Source organism: Euleptes europaea, chromosome 10, assembly GCF_029931775.1.
Source record: "Euleptes europaea isolate rEulEur1 chromosome 10, rEulEur1.hap1, whole genome shotgun sequence".
NCBI classification, from domain to species: Eukaryota; Metazoa; Chordata; class Lepidosauria; order Squamata; family Sphaerodactylidae; genus Euleptes; species Euleptes europaea.
Genome location: NC_079321.1, coordinates 45,336,811 through 45,354,136, shown reverse-complemented (window position 1 = coordinate 45,354,136; position 17,326 = coordinate 45,336,811). Strand labels below are relative to the sequence as shown.

Sequence of the window (17,326 nt, the reverse complement as noted above, 5' to 3'; positions counted from 1 at the left end):
CAGGCTGACTGGCGAATGATGCCCAGCAGAGAGTTGGGGTGGCATGACTGCCATGGAGTTTAGCCTGGGTGGGGAAAGGCAGAAACCTGCCCAAGCCTGATGGATTTGCAGACCCAACCCCCCCCTTGGTTTCCCCTGCCTACAGGTTGGGAAGTGCTGCTGAAAGCCTTAATTTCTCAAAAGTATGAATTAAGCTTTGCAGTCAATGTTTCTGGCCCTTAATATCAGTACCACAAAATCTCCTCTCACTGCAAATCGGTATTTTATGGAATGCTGTTAAATGCGTGCTTGGTACTGTTTGTTAAAATGTCTGGGTAACTTGGGTAACTTGGCAGAATTGTATCTGGAGTTCAGTGTCTCTCTCTCTCTCTCTCTTTTTTTTTTTACTTTATGTTTTTCTTTCCAGTTGAGTCTGCATTTTAACCTTATTGTAGGTGATGGATTTTTGGCTACCCCTTACCATTTAACAACTAGTTAAGGATTCTTATCTCAAAATCTGCCCCAGCATAGTTTGCTTATTTAAAATATGTTATGCTGCCTTTCCACCCAATCAGGATCCACGAGGTGACAAACGTCAAAACGTAAAAGTTAAAAGAGGGAGAGAGAGACAAATCTTCCTGGGGAGGGAGTTCCAAAGTTTTGGTGCCACGATGGAGGAGCCCCTCCTGAAAGTTGAAGTGGCTACATTGTTGAAGTGGCTACAAGAGAGAAGCTTAATCTGATGGGAGGCCTATGACTTTCTGCTTGAATATGGTAAGGGCGAGTAGTTCAGATGTGTGGCATCTGTCATGTCAACATATTTATACAGAAAGGTAATGTACCTATGTTATAACTGTCTTTCAGATCAGCTTGGAAGGCATACTTCACATTGATTCTTGTAGGTTATCCGTGCTGTGTGACCGTGGTCTTGGTGTTTTCTTTCCTTCAGTATTTTCTCTCCTTCAGTGTTACTCCTCTGAAGATGCCTGCCACAGCTGCTGGCGAAACGTCAGGAAAGAAAATACCAAGACCACGGTCACACAGCCCGGATAACCTACAAGAACCAATGAACTCTGACGGTGAAAGCCTTCGACAATATTTTATACTTCACATTGTTTGGTTACTAGTGTAGATGTTTTAACATGAAATCAAAAACCTAACAGGGTTCCCCCTCAATTCAAATTAGCCCCCACTCCCAATTTTGGAACATTGCTGAAAAACCTGGGGAATTTTCAGATGTAATGAACAAAATAGGAGAAAATCTAGGGTTAATGAACAAAATGGGAGAAAATCTAGGGTTATAGAAAAACCGGAGATAGGTTTTGTGGCGTATCAGTCCAGAGCCTGAGAGTTATGCTGTTCCTATAAAACAACTGTCCATCAGGTGAGCTGTTAGTGTGAGTGGGGTAAGTTGCTTTTCTCTGGAAATCTGGCATGTCCTTTTTGGACCTTAAAAAGAGGATGATAGACCTTAATTATAGGGAGGAACTAGGAAGGGCAAAATGGTTAAATTGTGGAACTCTCTGCCCCAGGGTGTTGTGATGGCTGCCAACTTGGAAGGCTTTAAGAGGGAAGTGGACATGTTCATGGAGGATAGGGCTATTCATGGCTACTAGTCAAAATGAGTATGAAATGAATACATGATGCACACCTATTATCTCCAGGTTCAGACGAGCCTGCCTATTATATTAGGTGCTGTGGAACACAGGCAGGATAATGCTGCAGCAGTCATCTTGTTTGTGGGCTTCCTAGAGGCACCTGGTTGGCCACTGTGTGCTGGGCTTGATGGACCTTGGTCTGATCCAGCATGGCTTTTCTTATGTTCTTATGCCTGCCTGTCTGCTCTGTTTTTGTTTAAACTTGAGGGCAAAAATGGTGCATTTCTGCCTCCTGAAAAGCTGACTTCTTTGGGCCTCTGTGCTTGGACTAATTTTGAGTTACTTTCTGAAATTCTAAATACCATACCCGTTTCCCCTGGGCAGGGATGCAATTACTAGTATAGCTCTTTTGTTCTTACTGAACCAGACTGAAGATCTGTCTAGTGCATTATTCTGTCCAGCAGTAGACAGCCGGAATTTTGAAACTTTTTAGGCTTTAAAAGCAGTTTTTTTACACATAAATTAACATGGCTTTATTAATCAAATGTTGTAAACTAACTAGCATCGCAACAATGCATGAAATAAAAATAAAATGTTTTATCTCCTAGCCTGTTGATAATCTCAGACCTGCATAATCTTATTACCATTAATGTAGTTAATAACATCTATATTGCATAGTAATGGTCAGTGAAAATTATATTTCTCTGCTCTGGCCTTCTTTGAATGCTCTTTAATAATCCAGTAAAATTTTAGAACATCTCCCTATTGATATAAATTAGAATATACTGTTTTATCCTACTGAACTTCCAAAGAGATTGCACCGATCTGTAATATTCATTGTACTCTAATGTTGCTATGTTTGGTACAGCCAGTTTTCTCTAAATTTGTCAATCCTGTTTGTGCATGCCTAGGAGGAGAATACTTTGTATGGATGGCCTTTGGCAGGGGTCCCCAACCTATTTGAGCCTGCGGGCGCTTTTGGAATTCTGACATGGTACAGTGGGCGCAGCCACAAAATGGTGGCTGCAGGAGGTAGAGCCAGCCACTAAATGTCTCCCACAGCTTACCTTCAATCATACAGTGAAGATCCTTGTGCTGTGGTGGCATCTGCTGCCAAAGCAATGTTTTTAAAAAATCTGCACAGCCAATCAGAAGCCTTGCTAGGTAAAAGCTCATCTGACCCCACCCACTTTCTAAAAGCTCTCGGTGGGCACCAGAAAAGTTGCCAACGTGGGCTCCTGGCCGATGTGTGGCCAAATTTGCCAAAGTGAATTATGTGTAGCTATTCACATAAGATGTGTGTATATCATTGGAGTGACCTACAAATTAATAGGAGAATCCCTATTGATTTTCTGGGATGCTGCAGCTGTCTATTACACAGCTATTAGCAGTGCTTTTTAAAAAAAGATTTATTAGAAAAAACAATGACAATAACAGCAACTAAAAAAAGCAGAATTACTGACAGTCTTCATAATTTAAAATTCTCCCTCTCCCTCCCTCTCCCTCCCTCCCCCTCTCCCTCCCTCCCTGCCCATGCTATAGCTTATTTCTATGTCTTCATATTCATCATTCCGTCCTGACTGGGCGCACCGCATTCCTCTTTCCCGCCCTTATTTATTAAATTCTCTATTTTACTTATTGTATGTCACCATACCGCATCCAAACCTATTGTATCTCTATTTCTCTGAATAGATGTTAGCTTAATTAAAACAAGCAGTTCTTTTTCACTGGTACATTGAATTGTTAGGGAAAGTACACTCGAGTCTTTGGACTCAGAAAAGTTCAGCAGCACATCTGTAGTCACTGAAATGATCAAGTGTAAATATATTAAGTTAAAATAAAAGTTCCTAACCAGTGCTTAAGACAGTTCAAGAAAGCCACTCTAGAAGAATTGTGTATGTATCTATATCACACAAGCGCATGCATATATATTAAAAAATGAAAAATTAACTTTATCATATAAAAGGAAACAGTGTGCAGAGCTGATGCTGTTATGTAGTGCTGCCTCCAGATGGTGGTAGTGATTTAAGCATGAACTGAAGGCATAGCTTGCGTGCAGTTTTAAATGTCAGATTAATGAGGTAATTCAATTGGACGCTCTGTTTTAAGCTAAACAGTGATCTAACAAAATGGCTAGTGCAAAATTAGGATTGACAGAGATGTATTAACCAAAGCAAATGTTTTTCAACGTAATTAAACGTAAGAATTAATCTTTAAAAAACGAACTCTTTGGAAAAAAATCTATGACATTATAACTGTTTATGCTTCAGGCTTGCAATCCGAACTCTATGGACAGCTTCTCCCTATGTAATCTTTAGTGAAGTAGTGCTGAGCTTGAGATGTAACAGTTTCAGATAGCATGGTGGATCCTAGGAAACACGCACACGTATGTATGCACTTTTCTATCTGAGAAAGCCAAATATTTATTTGTTTAATTTTTATGATAGGATTACCAGTGGTGAACTTGGGTGTAATCAGACACAGGCAAGCCATTTTTGCAGCTTGCAGTCAAACAGATCCAGAAATTACGTCTTCAAGCCCTTCTTGTGTCCATTCCTGCCTATGCATGCTTAGGCTACTTCTGGAAACCCCCTCTTGCCATACATGTGGCAGTGGTGAGGAACTGTATCGAGTCCTTTTCCCGATGGTTCGTATTCCTGATCACATTGGAAGGCATGGCTAATGTGAGAACAGAGGATGACATGGATGGCTGGGCTGTTCCAAGAGTCGTGGAAAGACAACTGCCGAGAATGTGCTGGAGGCATGACTGGCAAGGGAACTGCTGTTCGCTGTGCCCTGCTCTAGAGAACTCAGCATTCAGGATGCGAAGAGCTGCTAGTCAAGCACTTGATTATTTAGTAACATTTCTATCCTGCGTTTTGGCACAAGGTGCTCTCAAGGTAGTTTACAAAACAGAAGTCATCAGTACTATGTACAACAAAACACACAATTGTTGAATAACAATTCAGCAGTCGGAATTTCTTCTCCTAAAGGAAACATTTCTAGTGTATTCTTTTCCCTTGGCGACAGTACTGCTTTCCTCCTGGGTCTGGAGGCAGTCTTCATGCTTGGGAGTTGATCCTGGATCCCGTTGTCCTATGCAGTAATATCTTTCTTTGCTAATTGTGTGAAATGATGTATTTCTATAGAACAAAAAATTAGGTTGTACTTGGTAGTCAGGTATAGTTTATTTTTTTTATCAAGCAGGTTCTTGGAAGACACCTTCACTGATCATTCTCTGACAAAGAGAGCTTTAAGATATCTGTCAACTGTAAAATTCTAATGATCAGAATCATAACAGTCTGAAGAGTCAAAGAATGCTAAAAGAAATCTGTTATGCATTTTTAAATTTGATACTAATGCTGCTTTGTCAAATCAAGGTTTATTGTAGCAGATTTGGAACTGCATAGTTTAGACTAATAGTTGTTAGTTTTACTGTAGCTATTCTGTTAATCCTCATCACATCTCTTTTTAATTCTCTTAACACAATCATTAAAAATTTGTCAGGGTTCACAACTTCTAAGGTACTTCTGTAGAGACCAAAGAAGCTGTGGCAGGCAGTGCTGTATGGTGAAGTCATCTTCTAACTTGGAATTGAATATGTGTGATAACACATAATTAATATACCTATGACACTAGAGAAGCATAAGAGAAGTACATTGTTATGTTAAAAACAATTTAGTACAGAACAAGTGCATTTTCTCCTTTCAGACTTTAGCAAAGGGGGTGGGGGGAGACTATGATTGTATCCCAAGACTCCACTCTGAAAAATCATGCTGTCAGGCTCATTGACTTGCTTTTTCGTTTTGGTGGAAGAACTCATTTTGCCTACATGTTGATCATAAAGTTAGAATAGGGCAATCTATGTCCATGGCTGCATTCAGAAATAACGAACCATGGTTTGATTTAAACTACAGTTTAGTGTGATGTCTGTATGCAGGCTGCCCAACAAACTGTGGTTTGTTAGTGGTTGCTAAACTGGGATTCTAACCTTCAGTTTGTCCTGAAACTTGGATGTAGAAATCCCAGTTTGTTCAGTAACATTAACTATTGGAACCGCCTGCACACAGAGGGAGAAGCACCGGTCACCAGAAAACCTTGCTGATCCAGCTGCTTTCTGCTATAATGGTTCTTTCCAGAGATGCTCTCCATTTCTGTGCCTCTAGTGAAGACTCACCAAGCAGATATGTGCTTCAGAGACCTCCTGGGGGGAGGATTTTAAAAGTCTACCAAAAAAAAGTGGCTCTGAAAATTTATTTTGTCACAGGGTTGGAATGTTCAGGAAGTCTGTGATGTTGCTAGGCATGGAGGGGGAAGACTGTTTATCCTTAGGTAGGCAAGGAGAAGACTTGGTTTGTTCTAGGCTGGTCACTTCTTCCTCTTCCTCCTCCGCCGGTCTTACAGCAGCTGACCGTTAGTAAGCAGGTTACTTACATAGGGCAAAAGTGTTTGTTTAGAGATGGGAGAAGAAGCAAATACGAGATTAATTGGGATTTACAGACAAACTGTGTGTCTGGTAGACTAATTAGGTTTGTACCACAAGCTGTCGTTTAAGCACACCAGCTTATTTTGATGTCTAAATGCAGGTCCATGGCCTGTAAGCATTACTGGATTATAACAGTGGTCTCTAGAATACTCTTTCAGTTGAACAACATACTTTCTTCTTTTTCAACTAACAGAAATGTAATCTTACTAATACAATCTCTTATTTTCAAATCAGTTTTGATAGCACGTTGTGTATGAGCAAGTAGCATTTTGAAAGAAACTTTGGTAGAGATAAGTCAAAATGATGACAGAACAAAGAGGTGCTTTGTTTCCCTTTCGTATATGAACTGTAGTATGATGGTATCTGAGTTTCTGATTTGTTCATAAATGTTTATCTTTATTAAACACGTTGCTGTGAAAGGCTTCGTACTCAAAGATCAGACTGAAAACCTCAATTTGTAACTTGCAGTGTTTTCAGAAGAGGCCTATTTTGACTACCTGATTTGTACATATCACAGTTTCGGGGGCAAACTCATTCTCATTTCTGGTAGATAACACAGGAGCTCTTGTATGCTTACTGCAGTTATAGAGCCACCGCTGTATCATACTGATAGATGAAGTGAAGGGCTATTTTGAGCTATTCTTTGCAGCATTCCTTATTAAATTATCTGTGCTATATCTGCATTCTTACTGAAATGTTAATTTCCAATAAGTTGTGTACACAACAGTAGAATAAAAAGAAGACACATTTTTTTCCATCTCTACAGCATGTTATTCTGAAGACTTTCTGGTTATAGCTGTTATTAGCCTAGTGACCAGGTTCAGGCAGGCCCCCAGGGCAAGAGGCAACAAGCGTAGTCCAAAACACTTCCTGAGGTCAAAACACAGATATTCAGAAGTCCAAGCATCAAACCAGAAGGGCAGATCTGAAGAGCACAATCCAGGTCACAGTTCAGAAAGTCAAACACACTGAGGGTCTAGAATAAGGTACAGAACAACGGCAGGCCCCAGAGGGTTGTGGACGCATTGCTTCCACGCTGGTCCATCTTTTCCTTGCTGCTTTTATCAGGAAAACCCTGCTGAGTCATCCAGGTGTAGGCGCAACTCATCAGTGGCTGAGCAGCCTACTTTGCTGTCAGCCCAGATCCTGTGCTGACTCAAGCAGAGGTTTTCCGGTGCTGAGCTGGCAACCGCCTGCTATAACACCAGTCCTTCCACCTCCCACCTGGGCCTGCCTTCTCCGGCATTCCACGGGCTTTGGGAACTCTGGGGGAGAGGCTGGAGGCCGCAGTTTTGGATCCTGGACTGAGAGTGTGGCGCCTTGACTTCGGCCTGAGACTCCCCTGCTGCTCCTGATGAAGCCTTCACCTTGTCCGGCGGATCTTCCTGCAGCATCTAAGGGCTGGAGCTGGCTTCTCCCATCTCTTCCTCATCCGAGGAGGCATTGGCAGGCAGACTCATGACACCTAGAATGCCAGGAAGATAAGGTTTTCTGAAATTACAAACCAGCTTATTGATAGCTGTAGACAAGAATGAAAGGAAGCTTAAATTATTCATTTACTTCATTTATACCTTTCTCCCTAGCAGGGACCCAAAGAGGCTTACATCGTCCTCCCCTCCCTCACTTTATATTCACAACAACCCTGTCCTGAAGGTTAGGCTGAGCATGTGTGACTGGCCCAAGGTCACCCAGCAAGCTTCCATGGTGCAATGGGGATTCAAACCTGGATCTCCCAGATCCTAATCCAACCCTTGACTCTAGACCTGTCTGTGTAGCATTTGCTGGCAGTTGTCCCTTTTTATCCTTGCTTCTCTCTCCTTTGGTTTCCAATCATCTCGCCTCTCTCTGTCTTGTGCATCTGTCCAGTATAATATGGATCAAGGGCCCTATATAATTATTTCGTTCTTTTGAATGGAACTAGAGACTCCTGCTTCAAATGCGCGGAATCATTTTTGTTTTTCGAGAGACTAAAATTGTTGATGGTGCAATGCTGTAGTAGTAAATAAATCTGAATGATTAAAAATTTCTTCCCAGAATGTGACAATTGTTTCATGTTCTTCTCTTGTAGCTCTGTATTCCATCATATTGTTCTGCGTGTTCTTGTGGATTCCCTTTGTCTATTTCTACTACGAGGAGAAAGATGACGATGATGGTGACACATGCTCGGTAAGTCTCTTGCTGTAGTGATTTTGGCTGCTTTGCTGGACACGTAGTGAATAAAATTGTTCAGGTTTCCTCCTTCTAATACCAGTTGAAATTAAACACCATTGACTGCTTTCTGATCATAAATGTAAAATGCTTAAATTTGATATTTGTGGCACTGTGGCCTTGACCTGTGACTCTCAGGTCTTCTTCATGAGTGTCTGTCGGCATCTTGAATCTTTTAAAAGAATGAAATGGAATCTGAGGTTCTTTTGTGAGACCCAAAGAAGACGTTGGCGCTGTCTTGCAAGAGAGGCTCTTGCATTGATAAATGTTTGCAGAACTGATGCTCTTGCAGCGCACAAATTTATTTACACGCTTGTATAGCTATACGTTGCTTGCAGTCCATTACTGGTAGCTGGTATCTCTTCTTTTTGGCAATGACTGCATTTTGAGGCAGAATCAGAGCAGGGGGGGAAACATTATTTAATTTAACAGATTATTTTTCACTCTTGTTCTATGGTTACATTGATAAAATACCTTGAAACATGGCTTCTAGAGAAAGCAGCTGTGGCCACCACATGGCTGCTTGTTTTTGTGACTAGGGATTTGGCTGCTTTCTCTAGCAGGCATTTTATCAGTGTAATTGTAGAACAAGAGTGAGGAAAACGTACAGCATTAAATGATGCTTTTCTCCCCTGCGACTTGGCAACACTGTCTCTACAGGCAGAAAGGAAAGGGAGCAAAGCCTATCATATTTAGATTGTTGAGATACTAACAATAAAGTGTGTTTAGCTGCTCTCTCAAGAAAACAGGGCTTAACAGAGGAGGGAGAAAGCAGAGGCCTTTTTATAGGCTAGGTCACAGAGGTGTGTACTGTGGAAACTCCCGTTCTTGTTTTAACAGAGAAAATATCCGGAAGGCTCTACTAGCGATGACCTATTTTTCTCTATCCTTTCTTAAGTGGTAAGGCCTTTGCAATTCAATTATCTGGTCAAATATCAAAGGAAGTTGACAGTTTAGCTTGCAGAAACGGTGGCAGCACAATGGGGGGAAATCAGTCTCATTTGATGTACTGAGAGTGGCATGAAATGTGCATTAGGCATGCTGTTGGATATTTTAAACAGCAGGGCTTATGAAAAGTTAATATTGAAAGTCAATATTAAAAATTATAGTTCATGATTCATGGGAAGAAATTAAGAATCCAAAAATAAGTTGTGCTCTGTCCTTCATTCTGAGAGAAAGTTCAAATTTTAGTACATAGAAGTAATGGATGGATCACCTCTCTATATATTTAACTTTTACTGAATTTACAGCAGGTTAAAACTGCGTTCAAGTATACGCTAGGATTTCTTCTGGTTTGTACCATCCTTCTAATAATTGGGTAAGTGAACACTTTTCTGTATACATTGAAATACTGCTGCTCATCTGACTTTTCCTTTCTGCTAATAGGACCATATCCTTGATGTCTGGTGTTTCCCCCCACCCATTGATCCCTTAGTCTGTTACTATACCTAAATGGTAGGTCAGTAAATCCTTTCCAGATACCAATTTCCCCCTGTTTGTCTTTTAGAATAGGTTCTTGCTTTATACCTCCTGTTTTTCTAGTTCTAGTCAGTGACGAGTTTTTACTATTTCCACAGTCATTCTGTTTTCCTTCTTTTGAATGTTCTTCCTGCCTCTGCTCATCATGCTCAGTCCTCTTCGGTAAAGAAATAAAGAAAAGACATGTTAGCTTTTTAATTCTGCTTAACGTGGATTCCTCCAGTTATGCAGCATGACACAGACAAGTCTTCGCCTAATTCCTCTGCTGTAGAAGGTGGGGGCTCATTGTGCTCCCCAGAGGAGGGAGGGAGAACTCTTGCCATGACGTGTGAATTGTGGACTTCTACTCTGGTTTTCTCCCTTACGCTGTCCTTTTTGTTTAATGTTCCGTGTATATATATACAGAGAGAGATGGAGATCGATGTCCTTACTGTCATAATTTACAATCTATCATTTGCAGCACTTAGTATGCTTAATAACATCTGGTACATTAAATATAAATGGCAAATGAAGAAAAGTGTAATGTCCTTGAAATATGATTGAAGGAGAACCTTCAAGCTCTCATTTTTTGAGTTTCTTTATCAGTGCTGAGGTGCTAAACCTTCTTAATATACAGCTCTGTGCAAGTACAGTATTTTCTTCAGATTTAATTTTTTAACAATTACTGAGCAGGTGTTTTGCTAAGAAGGAAATGCCTGAGTTAGAATGTAGAGCTCCTGCATGATTCCCCCTTCATTTTTTATTCATATGATAAGGCTACCCTTCTCTGTTACATATATAATTTGAATTTTTTTAAATGAAAGCATTGAGGGAGGCTGAGAGGCAAATACAGCCCTGAAATCACACCCCCCCCCCCCAACTGATGTGGGCAGGGAGGGAGAAAAAAGACCAGCATAGGCTTGCTGCAGGCTTATGGGGCGGTGACACCAGCTTGCAGCGGTGGTATCTCCTGCCCACTTAACACGAGGCTGCGCCCCAGGCCATGGGCCCACTGGGAATTTCTCTGGTGGTCTTAATGGCCAATCCTGTGTGTAAATACATTTTGCTCACTTGATCACAGTCACTCCCTTATTTGGCAGTTTTGTTTTAGAGAGAAACTTCTGAAGATAAATCTCAGTTCAGTTACTATATTCTGTACCTTGTGACATATCCTAATGGCTCTGGTGTGGCTTTGATGTTGAGCCTGACAGGCATTTGATTAAGTTAGTCTGCTGCAATAGGCAAAAATTTACTTATGTTGCTCTACGCTCTTGAGAAAGCACCTTTTAACCAAGAAAATTTGAGCTGTTGGGCATTTTTCAAACGAATATTTGATTGGGAAAGCAAGTCACAATTTCCCTAGGGTATTGATTCAGAGGTGTTTGTACCGGAGAGAGAAAGATGGTCTAATTTAGTTGATTATTCTTAAAAGTGTGTTACTTTAGTCCAAGTTGCTGCTAATTAGCTTTTGAAGTTCACTGTCTATTTACTATAGGATAGTCTCTAAGTTAAAAGCTTTTCAAATTAAAAAAAAATAAAATCTAACCCCAAATCAGTGTACATAGGTATTAGGTTGCTGTTTTCTTTCTGCCTTTTAATATACTGGTTGCTTCTCAGTATGGCTGCAGTACAGGAGCTTACTCTGTCCTCTGGATGCAGTTCTGTCTCTAGTGCTGTAGGAGTTCCCAGCAAGCCCAGAGCCAGTGTTGAGATTGTCTCTTTTGTACTATGCAGGCTACCTTCAGGAATGGTTATTTGGTTTGCTGTAAAAAATAATTTCAGCACTCCTCATCCCACTCATGGCAAAGTATTGTGCTCTCTGTTTGGATTGAAGTGTTCTCTGACAGGGCAAACACAGTAAGGGAGGTGCCTTGTTTAACAAGAGCAGCTGTACAAGTGACTACTACAATATTGTAATAATGCAAAGCATGGGCAGCACATATCCAACCAGTGCTCTGCCAGCTGCACTGGATCCAGATTGAATTCCAGATCAAGTTCAAGGTTTTGGTTTTTAACCTTCAAAGCCCTAAACAGTCTGGGACCACAGCATTTTCAGGACCGCCTCTCCCTGTATAACCCCCCAAGAGCCTTAAGATCAGCAAATACTAATTTATTAGAGCTATCTGGCCCCAAGAGTGCTTGGCTGTCCTGGGCCAGGGCCTTCTTGTCCTTGGCCCCAGCCTGGTGGAACTCTCTTTCTAGTGAGACTCCTGGCCCTGCGGGACCTAGCTGGGTTCCGCAGGGCCTGTAACACAGGGATGTTCCGCCAGGCGTACGGTTGAGGGCAGCGATGGTGTTACCAAGATGCTGGCCTCCCTGTCCTGCCCGTCCCCTCTTCCCTTCTTTCCTGTCCCCCCCCCCACCGGTTCACTTTAGTCTCTTTTACCCTATCTGTCCTTGATAAGTCTAGCTGTGGTCCATTTCTCCCCCTGTGATCTGATGTTATATTACTGCCATAAGAACAGCCCTCCCTGCTGTGATATTTATATGGGCGCCATAGATTAGACTTGTTAATTTAAACATTCAGCGTTATGGTGATGTACTGTATTTTAGATACATGGATTTACGTATTACAATATGCATTGTATTTTAGATAAATGGATTTACGTATTACAATATGCATTGTATTTTAATTGGTTTTGTTCGCCCTGAACCCAGCATTGTCAGAGGAGGATGGGACATAAATTTTTAAAATGTTGTTGTTGTTGCAGAGCGTTTGTTCCGTTGGATATTCCTCATAAGAAAAATTCAACAGAATGGGAGAAAGTGAAATTCTTGTTTGAAGAACTTGGAAGCAACCGTAAGAGATAATATATTTTTGGACTCACTATTTAATCTCTAGGAGTGACGGGTTCAGTAGTTAGTTGTTCTAAAGTGTACCAGGTAGAAATTGAGAGGCTTATCGCACTCCAGGGAACGTTTCTGAACCCTTTAAAACCCGGAGCATTTCTTCCCCCACGCACTACATTTTCCCGTTCTCGTCATGAAGCCGTTTTGGAGCCATATAATGCCCGCTGTTTCCCAAAACAGTTAAATGACGCTTTAAAAACTTACCCCGTTCCCATGACATTTTCTCCTTGGGTGCGATAACGGCAAGACGTTTTGAGCACCCTTCCCTCTGCCCACGCCCACTTTTCCCAGCTGCCTCTGACTCCTCCCTTCCTGGTCAGTACTCTCCTTGCGTCCTCCATTTTTTCCCCGCAGTAGCGACGAGACGTAAGGGAGAGGGGAGGGGGTGGGAAAGCACAGGCTACGGGATCACAGTAAGGACAATTTCAGCTGTGCACACTCATTTTGATTGGTTTGTGGTTGGACTGTTCCATCACTCAACTTGAGCGGGTGGATTGTTTTGCCGAGCACCCTCCAGATCACAATGGTGAATTTTCTGTTCTCTCCCTCGCCTCAACTGGAATTTCATGTTTAGTGGAGGAGAAAATAAACTTTCTTGCCCTCCAAATAATGTAAGCAGCACCCTCCCCCCTTCCCCACCCCCAATCACATCCTCACATCCTCCAACTTTGGGCCATTATGCATGGGAGGTTTTGCCTTGGATTTGCCGCTCTCTAGATGCACGTTTTCCCCAAACGATTTCTCAGAACTCAAAAATAAGCCCCCGTGCAGACTTTTGAGAATTCAGATGAGAAAAACGTGCATCTAGAGAGCGGCAAATCCAAGGCAAAACCTCCCATGCATAAATGGCCAACGCCAAGGTTTGTGCGAGAACTACAGGAAGGGGGAGTGAGCCCATTGCCCTATCGTCCGGATGCACTGACGATACAACGCAGGAGTTCTGAAATGACGAGGGGGGAGGTGGAGGGGAGCCCAAGCGACGTCACGATTAGGCGGCGCTCCTCCACGCCCCCTTATCTCTTGGGAGCGCTCTTTTCATTGGAGGTGCGCTCAGAAGGCAAGCGTTTCAGAGATGTCTCTGGACGCTAGAAAGGACAGAAGTGCAGGAGGAAAATAGCAACTTGCATCGAGCACGAATGCTCTTTAGGTGTTCCCCCCCCCCTTTCCCAGGCATGGTGCGATAATACCCTGAGTTAGGATTGGCTTTGGAGTGGTTTTTTTTTTTAAATCATAGGGAAGAAGGTGGTTCTGAGAACTCAATGTTGTAGGAAATTGAGAAAAAGTCTGAGGCAGCTTATTTTTGTAAGGCATCAGTTTTGAGTAAAGTATCAAAATTCACTGTTCTGCGTATTCATCTAAGGAGCTCTGAGTTTTGTTCTTAGGAAATGGCCGTTTAATCCATGTAGGTGCTACTTAAATTCAGGTAAGCTGGATGCAGGAAGCATTGGGGTGGATACTACCCCTATCCAACAACCATACTGAGCAGAGTTGGAGGGCTTCCTCTGGCCTAAAGAGCCTTCCTCCAACTTAAGTGGGTCTTCTGTTGAAGGAACAGGCACTTAAATTGAAGGAAGTATCCTTGGAGGGTGGTTGGATCCATCTTGATAAGTGTAGATACTTGATCACCGTATGCCAGAAACATGCTAAGAGAACTTGGTAGTAATTAAGCACTTTTTGTCTAACGCTGACATTTTGCTGTATTGTACAAAGATGAAAGCCTACAACTTTAGTATCCAGAGTTGATTTTTTTAATTAACATGGTATTTGGTTTCTAAAACAGACACATAACAAATCTTAATTTCTGTTGTGTTGTTGTTTTTCAGATGGTTTGGCTGCCCTATCCTTCTCCATAAGCTCTCTGACCCTTATAGGAATGGTTGCAGCTGTGACCTATACAGTAAGTCTCTGACCTTTTGACTTGATTTCTCTCATTTAATAAGAAGTTTCTGCTTCATTGTCAACAATTTGTAATTTTATCGCATACTTTGTATTGGATTCATAAACTCCCCCCACCCCTCACTGTTGCCACTTTCCGTTAAGTAAAAGTCTTCTGTCAGAGGAATAGAATTGTTTATCAGACACCTGAATTCATGACAAAAAGCCAATTTTCTCAGTGGTGTTAAAGTGATTGTTGGGACTTCATTCATGTTCTAGCTAAACATTTTGATCTGTAGCTCATTCTGTTACATTCTGTTACTTACTATTTCTATTCTGCTTTTTGATATTTCTATGCTCCTTTTTGACCCCTAGTTCAGGGAGTTCAAGGCTGCAGCCATGCCAAACATTAAAACACATACACACACATAAATATATATAAATATATAAAATATTTAAAACACAAAGCACACAATACACGTTAGGAGAGAACACCAAACACAACCACCACCAAAATACATTTCATTTGTATAAACTGCTCGATGCAGTTCCTTGCAGGTGTTGGAATAGTAAAAACTTGTAGCGCTTTCCTGTTAATGGCAAATTCTGGTATCAGCTCTGGTAGTGCTTTATGGTCTTTGGGAGTCTGTTCTAAACAAAAACTTCTAAAAATGTGGCACCTTTGAAAATGTAGTTTTACAATAACATGCACAGCATTCATATTAAGGGAAGAAAAATAACCGGAGGGTAGTAATTCGACACTAGTATTTATGGCACAAGTAAAGTGACGATGTAATGTTGCGCAACATCTACAATCACATCAATGAAAAATGAGCATATGGCGCAACATCATCTTGGCATGTATCATTCAAATATATCATTGACATCCCTTCTTTGTAAATTAACATGTTTTTCCCAAAGTGGTATCTGTTGTTCTGTAGAACCATTCTGTTTTCAGAGGAGAAGACAGCATAGCCAAGCCCTTTCTGTTGCTGCAAATTAGTTAACCATGTATATATTAGAACCAACTAGTCCTCATGATAACTGCAGTAACCTAGGTCCAATAGCCATTGCACAGCACTTGTAACTTAGCTAAGTGATAAAGTTGTGTTTTTGAAATACTTCATTTTTATTAGCTAACTGTTTCATGGTTCTAAATGTGCATTCATGAATTTGGGAAGTCTTAATTGGCTTGGAGTGGCAGTAAACTGTCACAATTTGTCAGAAGTTAGTATTCTGGCAGGGAACGGTTTTCTAGGGTTTTTAAATGAATTGTGTGGATGTGATGTGTCTTCCTGACTCAACACTAGTGTCAGCAGAAGTTTGATGCCATCTCTAAGTCAATGTGTCGGAGCTAAGGGTATGAAGTGGGATTACAGTTATAGATCTTTGTATCCTGAATATTGAGCTTCTCAGCAACTTGGCCAAAGTCTTCTCCTGATTAAAAGCCTTCAGTATAGGAAACCTGGTTTCATTAACATGATCTTCTAATTCCTATATGAACATTGTATACAAATTCACAGTTTTGTAGAGTCTTGGTGACTACCAGCAGTTGCTCCTGAAAGAGAATCAAGCGAGTGAAGGTACTGTCCAGCTTTACAGAATTGTTGAAGGATTATCGATAAAATATATGTTGAAATGTACTTTTAAATATTAGATTTTTATTAGATGTATTCACTTTCAGAGAAGGTGGGAGAATCATATGGGTTTGGCCCCACGTACATAGACAGTCTGCTCTTCTCCTTGGTTGCTGGCCAGGTACCTTGTAATTGGTATAATGTAGGTATGTGTTCATTAATTGCTGTGGTGGGTGATCACAAGTCTCTCGCTGGTTTGCCTCTTTCTTTAAGGAGGATAAGTGCAAAGGATTCTGTCTTTGTTGTGATCTTCTCTCCCCCCCCCCCACCGCCCGTCGGTTCTGGGCCAAGAGTATGCTGCTCTCTAAAATGGCTCTTGTTTTGTGGTTTGCTGAACTGCTTCTCAAAGCTTTTGTCTTAGAGCCTCTTTGTGTGAATTCCAGAAACAGAACGAACTGTACAGTTATGCAAGTTTGTGCTCTTGCACTTGACCTCCAGAATTCCATAATGGTTGAAGACCTTTGTAGAATACCAGCTTTTCATGGTGATATTTACACTTGGCACACTGCGTTGTTCTTTGCAACTTTTAACGAAATAATTTTCTGTGAGCAGCTGCTCTGTGTATCCTTGATCTTTTTATATACTCAAATTACAAAATTGGATTTTCTCATATTGTGAATAAATGGAACTTAACTGTAAGATGTCTTTTTTGTTGCATAATATGGCAGGGGGAAAGGAAGAATAAAGTTGAACAAATGATTCTCACAAGCATCACAAATCCTGTGACCTTGATTTATACGGACAGCTTTAACTGTCTGTAAACATGAAACCCAACACTAAAATGTTAAATTAGGGTTGGAGTGCCTTGTTAGAAGCTGTTTCACAGTTGATGTAGTTTGCTTCTATACTTTCATTAATATATCTTGCATTTAAAATGACTTTATGTAGCCTCAGGTATTAATAGAAAAGCTGTCATAAGCTCTGGTTTGCTATTTGGAGTCAAGGTAAAAGAATACAGTTCTTACTATGATAAAACAGATTAACTTGAGTGATTTCCCCCCCCCCCACTCATTTCTCATTTAGCATGTCCTTCAAGGATGAGTGTAATTGGCTACATTTTCTAAGATGGTTAAGAGTTACTGACATTTTTGTGTCTTTCTGCAAGTGTCATTGTTTAGATACAGATGGAAAAGGTACAGCAATGTGAAACTGCATGTGAGCACAGAATGCAACTTCTTGACCTTTGTTTATCTGCATTACTTTTTGTCATTGAAGACTTCAAGAGTTCTAGTATC

The 17,326-nt window shown here is 41.1% G+C and overlaps 1 protein-coding gene across 1 annotated transcript in view; it reads left to right on the top strand.

Moving 5' to 3' along the window:
* The window catches only part of LMBRD1 (LMBR1 domain containing 1), an 81,303-nt gene that overhangs the window by 9,621 nt on the left and 54,356 nt on the right, over positions 1 to 17,326 (top strand). Inside the window, exons 4-7 of the mRNA XM_056856248.1 lie at positions 8,132 to 8,229; positions 9,522 to 9,589; positions 12,441 to 12,529; positions 14,403 to 14,476. Of these exons, the coding sequence (XP_056712226.1) occupies positions 8,132 to 8,229; positions 9,522 to 9,589; positions 12,441 to 12,529; positions 14,403 to 14,476 (329 nt within the window). The remainder of the gene's footprint in view (positions 1 to 8,131; positions 8,230 to 9,521; positions 9,590 to 12,440; positions 12,530 to 14,402; positions 14,477 to 17,326) is intronic.